This window comes from Mus caroli, chromosome 13, assembly GCF_900094665.2.
Source record: "Mus caroli chromosome 13, CAROLI_EIJ_v1.1, whole genome shotgun sequence".
Taxonomy (NCBI): Eukaryota; Metazoa; Chordata; class Mammalia; order Rodentia; family Muridae; genus Mus; species Mus caroli.
The window spans coordinates 85,958,863-85,978,786 of NC_034582.1; the positions used below are offsets into that span (position 1 = coordinate 85,958,863).

The 19,924-nt window shown below is 43.2% G+C and overlaps 1 protein-coding gene across 3 annotated transcripts in view; it reads right to left on the minus strand.

Annotated features, from left to right (window-relative positions):
• Msh3 (mutS homolog 3) overlaps positions 1-19,924 on the minus strand; it is a 154,932-nt gene that overhangs the window by 2,324 nt on the left and 132,684 nt on the right. The window contains exons 22-24 of one of the 3 annotated variants that reach the window (XR_003834662.1): positions 19,057-19,186; positions 13,521-13,692; positions 10,016-10,624 (exon numbers count right to left, since the gene is read on the minus strand). Coding sequence is in view for 2 of the 3 variants with exons in the window: in XM_021180634.2 (XP_021036293.1) it covers positions 10,513-10,624; positions 13,521-13,692; positions 19,057-19,186 (414 nt within the window). In the remaining variant the exon portion in view is untranslated. Of the gene's footprint in view, positions 1-9,955; positions 10,625-13,520; positions 13,693-19,056; positions 19,187-19,924 lie in introns of those variants that run through there. The other 2 variants (XM_021180634.2, XM_021180633.2) reach the window with 2 other exon arrangements.

Consider the following 19,924-nt stretch of genomic DNA (forward strand, 5'->3'; position numbering starts at 1 on the left):
GAAGGAGAAGGAAGGAAGGAAGAAAGAAAGAAAGAAAGAAAGAAAGAAAGAAAGAAAGAAAGAAAGAAAGAAAGAAAGAAAGAAAGAAAGGAAGGAAGAAAGGAAGGAAGAAAGAAAGAAAAGAAAATCCACATGGAAGCCTACTGCTGTAGAAACTTCTGAAAGTATAGACATATATAAAAGGTTTAGATGGAGTTACCCTATAATAGTGGACAGTAACCCAAGCAGATACAACATGCTACCAAATAAAAATCCCAGTCCTTGTAATAATTACCTTTTTTTTAGTTGTTAGCCAGTGGGGCCTCATAGATCCCATCTTAGAGACTATTGTGAAAAAATACCACGCCCAAAAGCAACTTGGGAGGAAAGGGTTTGTTTCTTCTTACACTTTGAGGTAACAGTCCATCATTGAAGAAATCAAGACAGGAATCTAAATTCAGGAACTGGAGCAGAAGCCACTGGAGGGGTGCTGCTTACTGCATGCTCCTCATGACTTGCTCAGCCTGCTTTCTTACAGCATCCAAGATGACCAGGGATGACACAGGTCACAATGGGCTGAGCCCTCCCCCATCAATCATCAGTCATGAAAATGTACCACTGGCTTGTCTACAACAACCCATCTGGTGGGAACATTTTTCTCAATAGAGGTTTCCTCTTCTAAAATGGCTGTAGCTTGTGTAGTGTTGACATACAACTAGCCAGCACAATTCCCAAATATTATAGCTATTACTTTCACTCTTCAGAACCTGATGGTAAGACCCTTGCTGGACGTACCACACACTTGAGTCACAGAACATGGAGAGTACCAGCAGTTATTGACCTGGGAGTTTCACCCCTGCTGACAAGCTTTCAGAGTGCAGGAAGGTGCTCAGTCTATGTAGTTGATAGTTAAAAACCATCAGTGCAGAGCCTTGTAGGTCAATGTTTGCACCAGGGTCTGAATGTGAGAATTTAGAGGTCATTTTAAAACCAAGGTGTGCTATAGTGTCTCCCTTATACTGATATCCAGAAACACTCTTAGCTCACCTGCTAGAGAGGTGTGTATGTGTTTCAAGGTGGGGAGGGGGGTGGGTAAGAAAACGTTACTTAAAAAGAAAAGCACAGTTCCCTTTTACATGTTCCATTAGGATTCTCTTTTAGAACTACTTAACCAAAAATTATTTGATATAAAGAAAAAAAAAATAGAAAGGGCCAGGAAAGTGAGTCAAGGTTCTGGTTACCACCCTGACAGCCCACTGTATGCCAGTACATGAGCTAAGACACCTCTCTCTCTCTCTCTCTCTCTCTCTCTCTCTCTCTCTCTCTCTCTCTCACACACACACACACACTCACACACACTCAAATGCTATCTACTGTGCTCCATCCCCCAAGTAAAAGTAAAAGGTATCTGAATGTCAACTCTGACCTCACCCCTTAAGTCTTTATTTTTTCAGGAAAATACTAACTTTATTAAGTTTATATTGTGGTGATGGGAAAATATTTATTTCCTATATTGAATAAATTTTTTTTGTTCCTATTTATTTACAGGCTTTAACTTTCAGGCGCTACTGAATCTAAAGATTGAATGTGTATAATGTTTTAAGATTCAAGACATGAGTTTGATACTCTTGGATGAAGTAGTTCTAGGAGGCTGAGTCTTAGATTTTTTTTTTCCCATTTTGTATTGGCTATTTTATTTATTTAAATTTCAAATGTTATCCCCTCCCCAGTTTCCCCTCCACAAGCCACCTATCCCCTCCTCCCTCACCCCTACCTCTATGAAGGTTCTTCCTTCCACCCCCACCCACTCCTGCTTCAGAGGCCCAGCGTTCCCCTATCCTGGGTCATCAAGCTTCCACAGGACCAAGGGGCTCTCCTCCCATTGATGCTAAATAAGGCAATCCTCTGCTACATATGCAGCTGGAGCCATGGGTCCCTCCATGTGTACTCTTCGGTTGGTGGTTTAGTCCCTGGGAGTTTTGGGGCATCTGGTTGGTTGGTATTGTTGTTCTTCCTATGAGGTTGCAAACCCTTTCAGTTCCTATGGTCCTTGCCCTAGCTTCCCCATTGGAGTCCCTGTGCTCAGTCCAATGTTTGGCTGTGTGCTTCCACATTTGTATTGGTCCAGCTCTGGCAGAGCCTCTCAGAGGACAGCTACACCAGACTCTTGACAGCAAGCACTTCTTGAGATCAGTAATGGTGTCTGCGCTTGGTGTCAACAGATAGGATGGATCCCTAGGTGGGGCAGTCTCTGGATGGCCTTTCCTTCAGTTTCTTCTCCACTCTTTGTCCCTTTTGACAGGGGAAACACTGGATTAATATTTTTGAGGTGGGTGGGTGGCCCCATCCCTCAACTGGGTGAATTCTTACACAACATAACCCTTCACAGTTTAACAAACTACTTCTCTCACTTGCTCTGGTGCAGAGTTGCTGCCAAGCTCATAGATCCTTCTAGAAAGTGCAGTAGCTGTTGTAGATAGAGCTGACTGGACAGAATAACTGCCTGATATAAGGCTACAGCTCTCAGGGGTAGCTAGGCAGCTGCATAAGTTGGAATAACTGATTAGCTAACCCGTTCAAGTCTTCTACTGTAGGTAGGGGTAGGGAGATGGGGGAAATAAAATCAGGCCTTAAATATACTAAATATATGCTCTACTGCTGCCATAGCTTCAGCCCTGCCCCACCCCAAGTTTATTTTCTCCAAAAGGTGAAGGCCAAGAGATCTGTAGTGATGGCTCACACTCAGAACAAAGGCAGGAGTGCAAGTTACAAGAAAGTGTGAGGGCAGAGTTGAAAGCAGAACTTAAAGCCAATGGGAGAGAAAGCAAACACTGGAAGGCCTGGGAAAATGGCTTAGCTGGTAAAACACCGGAGCAGAGTCTGGATCTGCAGAACCCACATAAAATCCAAGCGAGGCCTTCTGGATCCAGCCATTCACATGCATGTGCACATCTGTGTATTGTGCAATTATCACACAGGCACATGCATCAGCACACACATTTTCACCCTCTCACCACACACAGGAAAATCACAGAGCTGCTTCATTACAATGTGGAAAGAGTCACTAATAGGGAATACGTAAAAAGCAGAAGAAATTGTAAGTCTGTTGCCTATGCAGTGACAGAACAAGAAATAGAGCTTGGCTCTAGGCTGAAAAGACCTCCTTCCCCCTCCCCCCTTTTTGTTCCCTAAGCCCAGACAAAATCATTGTTTTTGTTTTCCATTTCAACGAATCCCCTAGTGGCTGCCTGTTCTTGCAACTTAATCAAATCTATCACTATTAACTAAGTTTGCAACAACTCACTTATACACAGATCAATGAGCTTAGAACAAATTGCCACTGAAGGGATCATTTTGGTTTAACAAGGTCTGAGCTACAGTTGGACATTTATATAACATTTTGCATAGCTGGTCACAGATTGCCTGAATATAATTAGGTGTCTTGAGATTGACCACCTACACTCACCAGTCTGCCATTTATAAATCTATTTTTAAAATTTGAATCAGATACCTTGACGTCTGTGGGTACTTACTCTTACAGACAAGTCAGCATTTTCAACTTGTTCCTTCTTGTAAAGTTTGCACCTGACACTGGAGCAATTAATTGTTCTAGAAGAATCTGACATTGCAGTGTAGGTTAACCCACTGCTGTCCGTCAATAATTTATACAGAATTGTTTTGTCTGACTATTGATTAGAAAGGGTGAGCTAATTCCTGGCCCCACAAGTAACTTTTGAAGTATATGGGGTGTTTGTACTTCCAGTGAAGGAAGACATTGGGAACTCAGCTTGTGTGCAAATAGCAAAGCTGTTGAACCCTGGAAAACCAAGATGCTTGAAATTATTGATCATGGGTTTGTACTTGGGAATAATCTTATCTTCTCTCCTGATGATGTTATATACTGATTTGAATGCTATTAATATTCAGAATACAAAGTACCAGACAACTTATGAGTAATTTAATACAACATACATGTTCTTCATGGACACTCACAAAAATTGAGTTTGTAAATGCTTGCTTTTGCTTAATATTCTGCTAAAAATTTTCCAACGTGAAAAAGTTAAAGGATGTGACTCAGGTGTGACTCAGAACTGGTCCTTGTGACAGATAAGAGTCTGAAGACATTAGGGTCACACTCAAACTGTTTCTTAATGTGCAGAGGGATCATTGACAATAGCTTGAGAATAAAGTGTCCCCTCTGCATTTTCTGCTCAGTTTTCCTGTGAATTTAAAAACACTCTGGAAAAATAAAGTCCACTGGGGCTGAGAGATGGCTTAGAAGTTAAGAGCAGCTGTTGTTCTTGCAGAGGCTCTCAATTCAGTTCCCAGTAACCACATGCTCACTCACAAACACCCACAACTCCCAGTTCAGAGGCTCTGACACCCTCTCCTGACTACTGGGCACCAGGCACATGTGAAGTATATAAACATACAGGCAGGCACAACACTCCTACACATAAAATAAATAAATCTAACAAGAGCAAAACAACTAATTTACACACACACACACACACACGCCTTAAACCTTTTGGAAAATCTAACTCAAGATTAGCTGGTGTAAATATACACATTATAAAATTCCTCAAACATAGCTACAGTAGAAAACATGGATGGCCTTGGCCACAGAAATGATGTTTTTGATATATCAAAGGCATGGTCCATGAAAGAATCAGTTCTGGACTTTATTAAAACGAATTTCTGCTCTGTGAAAGGCCCTGTCAAGAGAATGAGAAAGAAGCCTCAAATGGGAAGGAAATGTTTGCAAAAGCATGTGTGACAAACGATTGTGTAGTCGTTTGAATAAGAATGGCCCCATAGGTGCATATGTTTGAATGCTTAGTTATCAGGGAGCGGTACTACTTGGAAGGGTTTATGAGTTGTTGCCTTGGAATAGCTGTGGCCTTTTGGAGAAACTGTGTCACTTCAGGTTGGCTATGGGGTTTAAAAAGTCCAAGCCAGGTCCAGAGTCTCTTTCTTCCCCTGCCTGTGGATCCAGACATAGAACTCTCAGCTAGTTCTCCAGTACCATGTCTGCCTGCATGCTGCCAAACTCCCCACCATGTGAAAATGGGCTAAACCTTATAAGAGTTGCTATGGTCATGGTATCTCTTCAGAGCAAAGCAACACTGACTGAGACAGATTGTTACCCAAGATATACAAAGAATGCTTAAAACTCAACAACACATTAATAATCAGATAGAAAATAAGCAAAAGCACACACCTTAACAGAAACATGAAGCTGGTAAGTAAGCATGGGAAGACTCTCCCTATCAGATGTCATCAGGATGGACATGGAAAAAGAGTACATGATGCCATACACAGCATTAGAACGGTGAGAGGCTGGCACACTTACATGCCTAATTCTATCAAGGACAGGAACTCTTGTTTATGGCTCCTGCCCATAAAAAATTGCTTAGCCATTTTGGAGGACGGGTTAGCAATTCATGTAAAACTGAATGTACTCTTACCACGCCATCCAGCAATCACACCACTTGGTATTTACTTGTTGAGCTGAAAAGCTGTGTACACAGAAAAACCTGTGTAAGTGTTTACAACAACTTTAGCCATAGTTGCTATAAACATAGTTGCAACTGAGACCTCTCTCAGCACTAGATGACCTGTGACAGAGCTGAACTGTGTCAGAACTGTGACAATGCAGTACCACTCAGCACCAGAAGAAATGGGTTGTTAGGCCAAGAAAAGAATGGAAAGTTTTCTAACAATGTTTTTGCTGGCATATATTCATTCGACATGGAGGGATCTTAAATGCACATTACTATGCTAAAAGAGGCCAGTCTAAACATGCTACAATTTCTGATTCCAACTATGTGGCATTTTGGAAATGGCAAAAACTATGGAGACAATGAAGGAATCAGAGGTTTCCAGCTGTTTGAAGAAAGGCAGGGAGGGTTGAGCAGGTAGCATGATCTTTTAGAGCAATTGAATGGCTTTGTATGGCACTGCATGATAGGAAGATGTTATTGTCCAATGTACAGCGGTATACTCTAATAGAAGTCATGACTCTGAGTGACACTGAGGTATCAAGTCAGTCCCTCAACGGTAGTAAGGGTAAGCATTTGTCATGAGTAAGCACCGAAAAGGCTGGGCGGGGTGGAGTGGGGCCGGATGTGTAAACTTGGCTCCTACTTGATTTTCTCTAACTCTGGAATTGCCCTAAGAAACAATCTCTTTATAAGATGACATTCCTTGAGTACTACACAAGACCTCCTTAGGCAGGCAGAGTCTTGGAGAGAGTTGAGGAAGGCCTATGCACATGTTTCCTTGTAGACTAGATCATGGACTTGAAGGGAGACATGAGAAAAAGAGAAAGCAAAAAAGTGATAGATAGATAGATAGATAGATAGATAGATAGATAGATAGATAGATAGATAGAGATATTAACGTTGAATGACATTCTGTCTCCTAACCAAACACTCATATCTGGAGCCATGGAGGGACTAGATCTTGTCTTCCTCTTCTAACTCTGGCAGAAGGTAGTACTCCCTACACCTCATGGGGCTTCATAATATAAGGCACAAAAGGGGCCTTGAGAAGGTCAAAATGACACATAGTACTTCCAATCTTCTCCAGAAACATCAAGGAAGATGGGCAGAAGGAATATAAGGGCTGAAAGAAAGGCAGGAGGCCTGCTAGATGTGACATGGTGACCACAATCATGAGTCCAGAGTAGTTGCCCTCACTTGGGTAAGACTGGCCCTGCCAACTGTCAGTCATGAATGGGGTAAGGGCTCCTGGGGTCCTTCCTCTCCCTGCTGACTTTTCAACTATTGCCAGATGCTGGAAGAGGCAGGGCCCTTGTCCTCAGTTGTATCCCTACTGGTAAGGCCATCAGGCTCCAGTATAGATCAGTGCTTGCTCACCCATCATCAGAAAGGATCTTCTCGTAGTAGACAGGAACACACAAAGAGACCCATGACTGGACAACATGCACAGTGAGAGGCTTTGGAGCACTCAGTCCTAAATGTGATGTCTTCATCAAACCCTCTCCTCAGGGCTCAGACAGCTATGCAAAGAGGAGGCGGAGAGATTGTAGGAGCCAGAGGGGATGCCAAGGAAACAGTGTCTTCCGGATACAACAGGACTGAGACACACATGAACTCAAAGACCCTGGCAGCATGCACAGGACCAGCACAGGTTCAAGCCAGATGGGTCTCCTTGGATATACCAACCACACTTCAGAGGCGTTGGCCAATGCAAACCCTTTTTTTTTCCCCTTAGTTTTTTGCTTCTTTGATTTCCGTTTTTGTGTGTCCTTCTTGTTATTTTGTTTTGGTTTTGTTTGTTTTAAAGGAAGAAAAAATAGGAAGTTTTATAGGTAAGGAGGATCTGGAAGGAATAGGGGAGGGAAGTGATTAAAATATAGTATACGAAGTTTTAAAAAACTCAGTGATCACAACAAAAGACTAAAAGTTAATGCAGCAAAGAGATTTGTGAGGGAAAAGTGAGGGTTTGCCTGGGAAGGGAGGTAAGGGGTGTGTGTGTGTGTGTGTGTGTGTGTGTGTGTGTGTGTGTGTGAGAGAGAGAGAGAGAGAGAGAGAGAGAGAGAGAGAGGAAGACACAATACATATGAAGTTGTCTATGAACAAATTATTAAGAAAAATCTTGTAAATGTAAAAGAGTAGGGAGGGAAGGAGAAGAAGGAGGAAGGGAGACGGGGAAGGTAGGAAGGAGAAAGAGAGGTATGGAGAGAGGGAGAGAGGGGGAAAGGAAGTGAACGAATAAAGTCACCACAGGCAGTAAAAGGAGCTGAGCATTTGAATAAAGGAAAAGACAACCAGAGAAAAGAATTCCTTCCCCCAAGCTGAACTATTTCTGCCTGAAGACAGCCTCACCATGTGTCTCACAACATCAAGTAGGTGCCCATTCTTCGCTATGATTTCATGCAAACAGGGCAGACGACAAGTTATCTTTGGGATTCATTTTAAAAAATGGACTGGGTGGTAAAGCCCAAGAGCAGTTAGCAAACTTAGAGTTTCTAAATGCCACAATACTAAGTCCTTACCCAGAGTGGGCCAAGGCAGCGGGCAGGCCTTTGTGAGGAGCCTGAGTTCACCCACTGAGCAGGGAAAATGGATTTCTTAAGATGGCATTTGAAACTTGTCATGTCAACCGCTGTGCCACAAAGCACCAACTGTAATTGGGGTTGCCTTACAATTTGTGGTTCCAAACAGAGCAGTTCAGAGTTACAGCGGCATTTAATAAATGCGCCAGCCAAGCAGATGGGGGCCTGGATGTCCCAGGCAAGCCAGAATGACCAATCTCCCTGACAAAGCCCTGTCCCGACCAGTTTACCTGGGTCAGTAAAGTCCTTATATGCATGTGTGACAATGTCCCGTGGAGGAACTGACTTAACTCACAGAGTTAGGAACCACAGATGGTGTGAATACACTCCACACTCCCAGTGAGAGGAAGCACCAAGTAGCATTCTTAGAATTAGACAGCACAGCAGTAATTACAATTGATCTTGGGACTCACTAAAGCTCACCATTGATGGGTGGGCCCATATTGGCTTAATCTAGTGTTTCTCAGGAATTCACACAGTAGGCACTGTTTCACCAGCCCCATGACCCCCACCTTCACAACAGGCTCAAACTTAGACAAAGTGCCAGATAAAAAGATTCTGTCTTCTTTTAAAAGAGAACTCACTTCCATAAGGACCGCAAGTCATTAGTGAGCGGGTACCTTGATGACAGGGAGTATTCTTCTTCAGCTTCTGACCTAAACATATTTTATATTCTTTTCTATTTTAACTATATTTATTGAGAACTATAGTATGTCATGTTTTCTCCTAACTTTAAACAAAGAGATGGAACAAATTATTGTAAACGTAAAAGTCACTTATAACCATTGGGACTAATTGTTCATAAGCCAGGGGGTTCTAAAACGTACTGTCTTTTGTCACATACAAAGCTACTCCTCGAACTAGCCTAAAAGCCAGAATGGAATAATCCAAATGTACACCACCCACAGAATGGTTAAATAAAACATGGGTTTGGCACCGAATGATAAATGTTCCATCCGTGGAATGACTTACTGGTATGTGCTCTGACATGGATAGTTTTGAAAACATTAAGCTGAGTGCAAGGTTAAGAGTCACAGAGGACCTCATGCTATGTAAGTCCCTGTAGATGATGTACTGACCGAGAACAGGCAGAATGTAGGTTAGCGGTTGTCTTGTGCTGGGACTCTGTGCATAACAACTGTCACCCACGTGGGGTGATGAGAACACTGCAAAGCTGACAACAGTGTTGTGACTGACAACAGTGACCTCTGATATAACTCATGAGGAGAGAAGCACCTGCCGAGCTGCACACTCTAAAGGATGAGATGGTACTGTGCACAAATACCACAACAGAGCCACTGGGTAGCACTGAGCGACAGGCCACACTCTTCATCACAGTGGGACATGGAGGGAATAACCTAGAAAAAGGAATTAAAACTATGTGCATTAACCATGGGAAAGAAATGGAACTGATCAGGACTCATAAATGGGTGGGAAAGGAAGAGTCCTTACGCAGGATGACATACTTAGAAACGAAAAGAGCACATACATCTGAGGAACCAGAGTGCAAGTGCTGTAAAAAAAGAAAACCCAGGGACACAGTTGGGTGTCTGTCCCTTGGAACTTGCAAGGAAGGAGGGTGTGTGCGAATCCAGGAAACCTCCAGTTCAGCTCTAGGATGTGCTGTGCTGGTTAACAGTGCAGTCAGGACAACTGACATCAGTTCTGAGGGCCTTCCACAGCTGAAAATAAAAACAGCTGGCTGGGGTGGCACACGTCTTTAACCCCAGAGCTCGGCAGGTAGATCTCTGAGTTCAGGGTCAGCTTGGTCTACATGGTGATTTCCAGGTCAGTCAGAGCTACATAATAAGACCTTGTTTCCAAAATCAATCAATTGAAAAACATGGCAATTATCTGGTATCTGGATAACAAAATACAATCTGCCATGCAATGAGCAAGTATTCAATCCATATTTTTATTTAAGTAAATGACAAAATAATTTTATACACCAACCTTCACGCTGTTAAAAAGATGACGACATTTAGCCCTTCACACTTCATATGGCCTTTCCTTCCTGTGCTCTGGCTTCTAGAAGCTTCATGATTCTCCTTCTCATAAAAACGTTTATGTCTTTGGTGAGCAAACCCTGGCATTATAAAGTTCTTTAGTGCTCACAAAAGTAGGTTCCTGTCAGATTAGCCTGTTGTCAATTGTCTGAACCTAAACAGACACTGCCCCTCTGATAATGTAGGCACCAAGTACCTCCGTTTTAGGTTTTACTTAGAAGAACCCGCTTTGGTATGAAATGTACTGCTTAGGAAAATTGAGGCCTTTACACTCCATTGTCTTTTTCTTCTGAAAGCAGGAGGACAAGAGCCTGAAAAGCTCCCTTCACAGAGCAGAAACCATCTCAAAAGGAAGACCACAGAGACGGCTGTTGCCACAGAGTTGTTTTGTACAGTTTGAATCTTCAGTTCTCTGTATTTTACTCCAAAAATGCAGTTTTCATTCTAATGTGGGAGAGAAGTCTGTATTTCCACCATTTCCAGCTTATCTGCCCATGTGTGCAGGTCCTTCACACTGTGTGTCGTCCATAAGTCGGTAAAGCATTCAAGCCTTTTCCTGGAGAAAATAATAAATTATTAGTTATTTTGGAAATGAGATTGATGGGACAGCACAGGCTCTGTGACCAGGAAGCTGTGGCGGTGTCCTCCATGCGAGGGCTACAGCTGCATTAAAAGACCCAGTTATTGATTACCATGACTGTCTTCCTGCTGCCTTCTAGAATGGTGCCTGCAGGGAGGGCACATGACTTCTTAACTCTGCCAAAGGCAGCTGATGTCCCTGTCTGTCCAGGAAGCTACAGGTGACTGTATGTAATCCTTTCTGTATGTGATAAGCGTGTAATTAGTTCTTAACTACCATTATAGCATACTCACACATACCATACAAGAGCTAGTTTGCTTTCTTTTATCTGACCAAGAGAACTGATGTGAAAAACACTTTTAATCAATAGGGAAAATAGGTACAGTGTCCTGATAAAGCATGGAATATTCCATCTTCAAAAAAACTTTTGGGGATTTTGTGTATGAGTGTTTCCTGGCATGTATGTTTACGTACCATGTGCATGATTAGTGCCCACCAAGGCCACAAGAGAGGGTCAGATCCCTTGGAACTGGAGTTACAGATAGTTAAGAGCTGCCATGTAGGTGCTGGAACTAGAACCTGGGTCCTCTGAAAGAGCAGGCAGTACTCTTAACCACTGAACCACCTTTGTAGATTTGAAATATTCCATCTTAATGTAATATCCCACCGTATCAAGAAAACTCTGAAGTCTTTAAAATGTCACGTATTAGGTGGAAAAATGAATGTCTATAATAATCTGAGTGTTCCAATTTTCTGACTTTAGCTTCTGAGGCTATGGTAGTAACAAGCATGAACTATTTTATTACCAGCTTGGCTTTGTTTGTGTTTTTCTGAGACAGAGTTTCACTATATAGCCCTGGCTGTAGACTAGATCAGCTTCTAACTCGCAGAGATCCCCCTGCCTCTGCCTCCAGAGTGCTGGGATTAAGTGGGTGCCCCCTCACAGGCAGCGGAATCCTCGGAGGCGGCAGTTTGTTAGACTACCTGTGTCTTTGGAGGCTGCAGAAGGTTAAGGTTTAGATTTTGAGCTCCCATTGGTAATCTCCCAGGAAATGTTTTATGTTAATTTGTCTTGTAACAGAAGTAGCCTGAAACTGATTACACTGCCTTGCCCCTGGTGTGACAGTGCTGACTCAGGAAGCTGCCATCATGTGGTACTCTGGTGCTGGGGACTTGGTCAGTCTCTGCACACCACCACCCACAGCTGGCACTGGAGCACAGCTGCTGTGGAAGGAAACTGAGGCAGAGAAGCGCATGCTCTCTACACAGCACTCAAGCTGCAGCTGCTTCTTCATTTTTCATGTTACAGAGAGTAACATGAAACTTTGATTTCATGTGTTTGTGTGTGTGCCTAACATGTGCACAACATGCATGCAGCTGCCCTCAGAGGACAGAATCTGATGTTGATCAGATTTCCTGGAACTGGAGTTATAGGCAGTTGTGAGTCACCTGTGTGTACTGGGAAATGACCAAACCATCTCTCCAGCCTCATAAATATTAACATTTGTTTGTTTGTTTGGCTGTTTCAAGACAGGGTCTCACTATGTAGTTCTGGCTGGCCTCGAACTCACAGTAATCTGCCTGCCTCTGCTTCCTGAGTGCTGGGATTAAAGGCATATGTCACCATGCTCAGCAATATTTTAATACTGAAACTTGGTAATGATTCTCAGAACTAAGTATTATCCTTAGGGAGTTCAGGAACTACTGGTAATCCAGCTGTAACTTTCATTTTGATTAAAAAGTTTTCTTGTTTATTTATGGTCAGGTGGGTCTAATCGTTCCTTGAGGGAACTCAGGCTATTTCCTAGTTGTTCAAGAAAGGCCATAATGTATTGCTTGTTCACAGGATGTTTTCCTGGTGGCATCTCCCTCTAGGTGCATTCCAGGAGTAGGCTAAGGCTGGCTCATGAGCTGACTACATACTGACTAGCTGGCAAGGGTGAAAAGCATTCTCAGAAATGGTGAAGGAGAGGAGAGGACAGAGAATGCAGAAAGCAACCCGATTATAACCATCATACACAACTCAGAAATACAGGATGAGTGGATAACGGGAGAGCATGGCTACTCACCATGTATAGCCAAAAAGGGTTTTGTTCATATTCTGAAAGGAGTCATCTTTTCCCCAAGGTTAATTAATTCATTTTATTTATGTGTATGAACCTATGTCTGCCTTAGTTTATGTGCACCATGTCTGTGTAGGTGCTGGGGACTGAATTTGGGTCCCCTGGAAGAACAACAAGCAATCTTAACTGCTGAGCCATGTCTGTAGCCCCATGTCCTGACAGAGTTCTATAAGGTTTTGAGAATTCTTTTTGTCATTACATGTATTTATCTGGGGGAGGGAACATGTCACAGTGTACACAGAGGACACCCCATGAGAGCTGGTTTCCCTTCCCACCATGTGGATCCCAGGATCACTCAGCTCTGCTGATAATCGCCTTTACCCATGGAGGCAGTTTTTATTGGTCCCTGACCCTGACAGAGTTCTTAATTCTGAAAGCTATCTCCCACTGTTGAGGCAGTCAGTGTGTAAGAGAAGCTCTGTGCGGGCCCTGAGTTCTGATATTGAGCTCAGTAACCTCTAACTGTGGTTCTCCAGCAGCAAAAGTGTTGGTGCACATGGAGTTAATTCTTTAGGGGAGAAAAAAAAAGACCAAAAAGATGGTTTGCCACCTAATGAAGACCTGGCACAAACAAAGACTGAATTCATCTGTGCCTGCCCCAAGCGGCTCTCCTCTGGCCGTAAGAAAGCCCACAGAAGCTGCACTCCAGAGGCTCTGGGTGCTCATTTACAGCCCTCCCCCCCTCTTTCCAGACAGCTTGGAAGCTTCCCTAGGAACGAGAGCGAAGAACAAAATGGACACATCTTGACCTTCTCAGACTGACTAAGCCTTCCAGCTCCTTAGACTTGTGCGCAGCTTTCTGTAAGACTTCTCTAGGCACGTCTGCTAGCTTCGCCACATTCAGTCCATAACTTCTCGCTGCAATTCCTCGGGTTATCTGATAGAGAAAAGTGACAGAATCCGGCATCTGCTCCATGTCACCTATGAAATAAAGAGGGGAGAAACGGCGATCAAACGATGCCTGAAAGGCGAGTCAAGGGGATGAAGGAAGGAAGGAAGATATGAGCTCCTGCACAGCCTCTGTTAAGGGGAACGCTCTAAACATACTTTTCTCTCCACCCGTAGCTGGTTTTATTGATTTTATTGATTTAAGAAAGTTTTGAAAATGTTTTGCTTATAGGAGGCTTGGCTCACCTAGCATAGTCTTGAATAGTCAACAACTGTAAAACCTGAACTTCTGTATTAAAAGAGAATGGTTTAGGCGTTTGTTCTTTTAAATAGGGAAGGAACCATTATGTGTCCCACAGCTCAAGTAGCAGGGAAATTCTGGTTAGAGGAGGTGTGCACACCGAAGGGGACAGGGCTACTCAAGGGCCACTTGGGATGAAGAGTTTATTTCCACATCTGTTAGGAAGGCCATTTCCTCCCCTTGAGTATGAGATGGACCCAGTGACTCACTTCTAATGGACAAAATATGACACTGTAAAGAGCAGACCAGAAACCACTGTATCCTTGGGCATCCTTACATTTTTTCTTGCTCCCAAGAAAGCAAGCTGTCATGTTGTGGGCTGCCCTGTAAAAAGGCTCATGTTGAGACCTGTCGCTCATCAATAGTCAGGGAAGGTCTGTGAGGTCTGTGGCTTGTCAACACCAAGCTGGTGCTATACCCTGGGGGTTGAACAAAGCCATAAGAACGGTTGGGAAGCCCAGCCTGGAACTGGCTGCCTTCTAGGCAAAGGCCCTAGAGGTGCTCAGCTAAGGTCCCCTTGGTGTCTGACACACAGAAATGATAGACAGGCTTTGTTTGAAGCTGATGTTTGAGATAAAGCTGTTGGCCACTGTCTACAAAATACTGTAAGCTAATACTGATAAAAAATAAAAACACATAGGCCAATGCCCTCTAACTCCCAGTTGAAGTATCTCTGAAAGACCATCCCAGCCTCTGAGCACTCTCTCTCTCTCTCTCTCTCTCTCTCTCTCTCTCTCTCTCTCTCTCTCTCTCACACACACACACACACACACAAACAAATTTGAAACTTTTAAGAACTAGGCAATCCTCAGGTACCATGCACAGATAGAGCTACACACACGTCCATTTTTCAAACCTAAAGCACCACAGGGTCTTGAAGCTCTGAAACAAAAATATCGCACCACATCTGGTTGCAGATGAGCCAGCTCTGAGGTAGTTTCTGGGACCCTCACACAAGCTGTAGATTCACCAAGGGCTTCCCTCCCACATTTCCTTATTTGTCACCTGTGTATGCTTTGATAATAGCCACTGATAAACGCCAAGACCCGTGAACACAGCAGTGGAAGGGGACAATGGAATTTACCTCCTCTAAGAACTCAGAAGCAGACAGATAATAGCTTTCTCGGTGTATTTGCAAGAAGTAGGAGGTGAGAATAGCCTAGACTCAGGCATCTATACCAAGCACTGAGAATACCTCCTACCTCCACATGAGAGCAGGAGCACAAAGAACAGGTGAGGAGTGGGGGAGCACAGCTGAGGGAGTAGGGAGTCAGTGAACCCTAATGGCTGGAGTAGGGGAGTACAGCTGAGGGAGTAGGGAGTCAGTGAACCCTACTGGCTTTTTGCTACTCTTCCGTGTGCACAAGCAGAAGAACTCAAACACCCGTAGCCATCAAAAATGCAAACCTCTCATTTTAAGACTAAAATAGTCCTGGCTCATTCCAGGCTAATCTAGCTTCCATGCTGGTCTTTCTTAAGCAAGGCAACTCTCATTCATCTGTTCGTGCACCCATCTGTTCAACCCCTCTGTCCAAGCACGCTGGTGGCCAGCATACACTGACAGCCTGTAAGGAGCAAAGTGCCTTCCTCAGAAATGGATCTGCTGACACATTTTCTAAGACTTGGTTTTTTTCCCTTTACATATAATTTGTACCATATGTTGAGATACACATATATGTGTATTATATATATATATGTATGCTATATATAAACAATAGAGATAGCTGTAACAATGATTCTGAAGTCTCTGTTTTCAGGACAGGCTTCACTGTGTTACCCAGGTCACCACAAACTTTTGGCTCAAGGGATCCTGTGCCTTAGCCTCTCTCTTCAGGAGCTGGGACTATAGACCATATCTTCTTTGTGCACATTTTCTACAATTTCTTTAAAGCATACTATAGCTATGACCTATAGTTTAATTGCATAATATATTATACTACCCTCAACCTTGACCACATCATTATCATGTTTGTATAGAGAGTGGGAGTCTAACACCAAATGCTGGTCTCTACTTGAGCGTTGATTGTTTTCATGACTTTAAGGGAAAGAACGTGGTCACTCTCCACAGCTACCTAGGGGTCTCTTTCTCTAGTTACATTTTGTCTCAAGCCTGCACCTTCTTGGTGGACTATATGCACTTGTGTATGTGATGACAGAAATATGGAGGCCAGAGGATACAAGTGGGAGGAGATGAGTAAACACCACCCAGTGTCCCACATTCTTACTAGTCAGTTCTCATCTTACAAGCTACACCCCTTTCTTAGAGGATATTTTAAAAGCTAATCACTGTTAGTCTATGAATATAATAATTCAAGTTTCTATTATAAAGAAAATTAGCAAAATATTTTTTAAGGCCAAATTTCTCAAGAATGTTATTAAAGAGATCTGATCAAACGGTTTCCAAATCTTTTCTACTTTTTGATTTTGCTGTGGGGGACACTGCATGCATGGCACAGAGGCTGTGTGGTGGTCAGAGGACAACTTTTGGAAGTCAGTCTCAGGGACTGAACTCAGAATCAGGCTGGGCAAGTGTCCTACTCCACTACGTTCTCTCACCAGCCCCGATCAAGTTCTCTCTGAGGTTGTTGCTGGGTTTTTTTCGTTTGTTTGTTTTTATAGATTTATAGATGCTTAGAGATGGATTAAAAATCAGATGACAAGTCTGGTTTACCCCCTTTATAGGGTCTCATGTAGCCTACACTGGCCTTGAACTGGCCAGATAGCTAAGAAACATCTTGAAATGCTCTTCATGCCTTCACCTCCTAAGAACCAGGGTAGAGGCATTCCTTACATTACCCAGTTTTGTCTAAGATTTTCCAGTTTGTTTTCTGGCTGCTGATCCATTGCTTTGGCAACCACGTACCCCTTGAAACATGGACCTTGACATTTACTTTGTTTCACTGATATTAGTAATGGCCTACCCAAAATCCATTCCACATCTAATAAGACTTTTGCATTATAAGGAATTAACAGCTGTCCACTTAATCAGAACAATTCCTCACATCTAGCTCCAAAAGTGAGTCCTGATTCTGAGACAAAGTCATTTCTGCCATTCTCATTTAGATGCAACTCTGTTCCGAAAATGAGACTGGAATGATCCTAAGCTGCTAGAAGGCGCCTGGGAAAAAGGCCCCTTGCTCCTAAGAGAGTTACAGAAAGAAACAAGACATTGCTCGGTGGGAGAGTACATGCTCAGCATGAACCAAAGTTTGAGCTCAACACCCAGTGCCAAAAGTAAAATAAAGCCTCAGACAGCGCTAGCTCCTGTTCTAGCTGGGGACACTGTCAGGTGTCTGCTATGCAGTATCTCAAAGAGCTATAACTATCTCCCCACTGACCTGTGGCTGGAGCAAGCAAAGCAGGAAGACGGAACAAGGACAATCGCAAAGAGGGGGAGCTGGGGACTGTGCTGAGATGCCAGCCTGCATAACCTCAACTGTTGACCCACTGTGATCAAGCTACTACTGGAACTCAAACACTTAGAAGAGAAAGTAAGAGACTCTCTAGGGGACCACAAAGGCGGCCTGAGGACTGGAGGTGTGCAGCAGGCTCGCATAGCAGCCACCTCACAAGAGAAGAGCCACCAAGGGCTGCAGCAGGAGGGACTCCAGGGGGACTAACAGGTTCAGTTATGTTGGCATTCTGTACAGATGCTGTTTTCAAAGCTATCAGGAGGCAAAGGAGGATTCCGCTACAGACTCAAAGCAAACGAAAGAATGCAAAAATAAAACCTAGGCAGTCTTGGTTCTTAGAACCCAGTAGTAGTTATTGCTCGTCTGAGGAGTGGGTGCTTGCTGTCACTGCTAAAATGCACATACCTAAAGGGACAACAAGGTGAATGAGGACATGGGAGGACAAAGGGAAGAGAGGGCTGAGGTCCCAACTAACACAATGAGATCACTGATAAGCTGACCTGTGGCTCCAGAGGTGGAAACGGTGCACATCACTCAGAAGCATGGGAGAGGCAGAGGGAGGAAGACCTAGTCTCCCTAAGAGTTATGTTCATGGAGAAAGTTTAGATCAATATAATAAAACGCCAGACACTCTAGAGGATGGGATTCTGCTGTAGGCTGGCAGGGGGGTAGGAGTGGGTGGGGGTGGGGGTGGCAGAGGAATGTGATGGGGGAAGGGGCTGAAAGCTCTTAGCAGCACTGCCTTAGGCCCTACCTGCTGCAGAACTCTACATTGTTTACCCGTGGGTTTTACTTGCAAGCCATTTTCTGTCACACTGGATGCAGATTAATAAGAAGCAAAACTTCATGAGAGAATTTATGAGGTGTTTTTCAGGGCTCAGAGTGGAGAAGCAGTGAGTGCCTAGCATTACATTTATCTTAGGTCCAATACTTTGTTTTATTTGGGCCATCTGCCTGGTTTCTTTCTAAGTTCTGTCCTTAATTTTTTTTTTTTTAAATTAAATTTGGTCTCTGGAGTGCCTTGGAAAATGGATTTTCCATTACAGCATACCAACTGTGCAAACTACCACAGGCTGGTAGCTTAAAAAAACTACTACCGAGCAGGGATAGTCTACAGCTGACTAGGTTACTTATGGTACTTGAATTCATTCCTGTTGGTTAATGCCGTTCTTTCTCAGAGAAACAAACACCTCATTCTCTGATGGCAGCAGTACTGGGAAAGCTGGGAAAACAGGACCTAGAAGGAGACTGGGTTGGGCCTGGGCAAGCCACTTTACCTTTCTGAGATCCACGCATCCCCACTATGAGATATGGCTGGTGGTAAGTAATCGGTGTAAAGTGACACTGGGAGGTGGTGAACACTTTAAAGATGACTAAAGATCCTCTGCACTTGACTATGTTATCCTAGGATAAAAACCAATGAAAACTGTGGGGACTAAGAGGAACCCCTCCTTCTGGAACAAGGGTTGCTTTTTAAACAGAGAAGGACTGAGTTTGCAAACATATAGATGTACACTCTATGCAACTCAAAACTTAGAGCAAATGAATACTGACAAATGTTCTTTATAATGAACACTCACAGCTTATATTCTTAATAAGCAATAAGCTCAAACTCCTATAAGCCTTGAGTTAGCAAAATGAAAGGCAGGACTATTCGACTGTGCTATGCAAGGGCTCTCTTACCCGAGTCCTGCTTGCTTTCATCCTCATTGACCAAGAATCCCATGTGGTAATTCCCCACTTGCTCTGGGTAACATTTTTCTAGTTCACAGACCGGTGGATAGTGGGTAACGAACAGTGTTAAAGATTTCACCTAAAACAGTAAGATATACAGTGTTGTTTTGATTAAAATGTTACAACTTTAAAATTTCAAATCTTTATAAAAGCTACAAGAACAAAAATTACCATATACTCTTGGCTTAGACAACAAATTAATATCTTTACACATTCCTTTCCTTTCTCTAGCCTATAAAGGCAGATGGGCAAACACACATGCATGCGCATGCACGTTCACACCCATCCCATAAGCATGCAAACACAGACATGTTTCCTGAATCACCTCTCCCTCCTGCAGTACTGACGACTGAACCCAGGGCTTTTGCAGAGTAGGCGAGGGCTCTGCCACTGAGCTACAGCCTCAGTCGCAATCATTTGACAATTAGTTGCAGATAGCATCACCTATATAACCAGAATAAAATTCCTATATAAGAAACTTACTAACATAGAATATGACTCATATGTCTTCTTAAGTATCAAAAATGCTTTTTCCCTCTTGTTTGTCCTTTATGACATTAACACTGTGATTAACACACAAACTTAACTGCTTTCTTATTACCAGAAATTAAAAAGTAGAATTTGAAATTTAATAAACAAAACAAAAACTAAGTTTCATCTATACAGGCACCATTCAAGTTAAATACTTGGGCAAAACCACAACAAAAATATAGAACTGACTGCTCTTCCAGAGGTCCTGAGATCAATTCTCAGCAACCACATGGTGGCTCACAACCATCTGTAATGGAATCCGATGCCCTCTTCTGGTGTGTCTGAA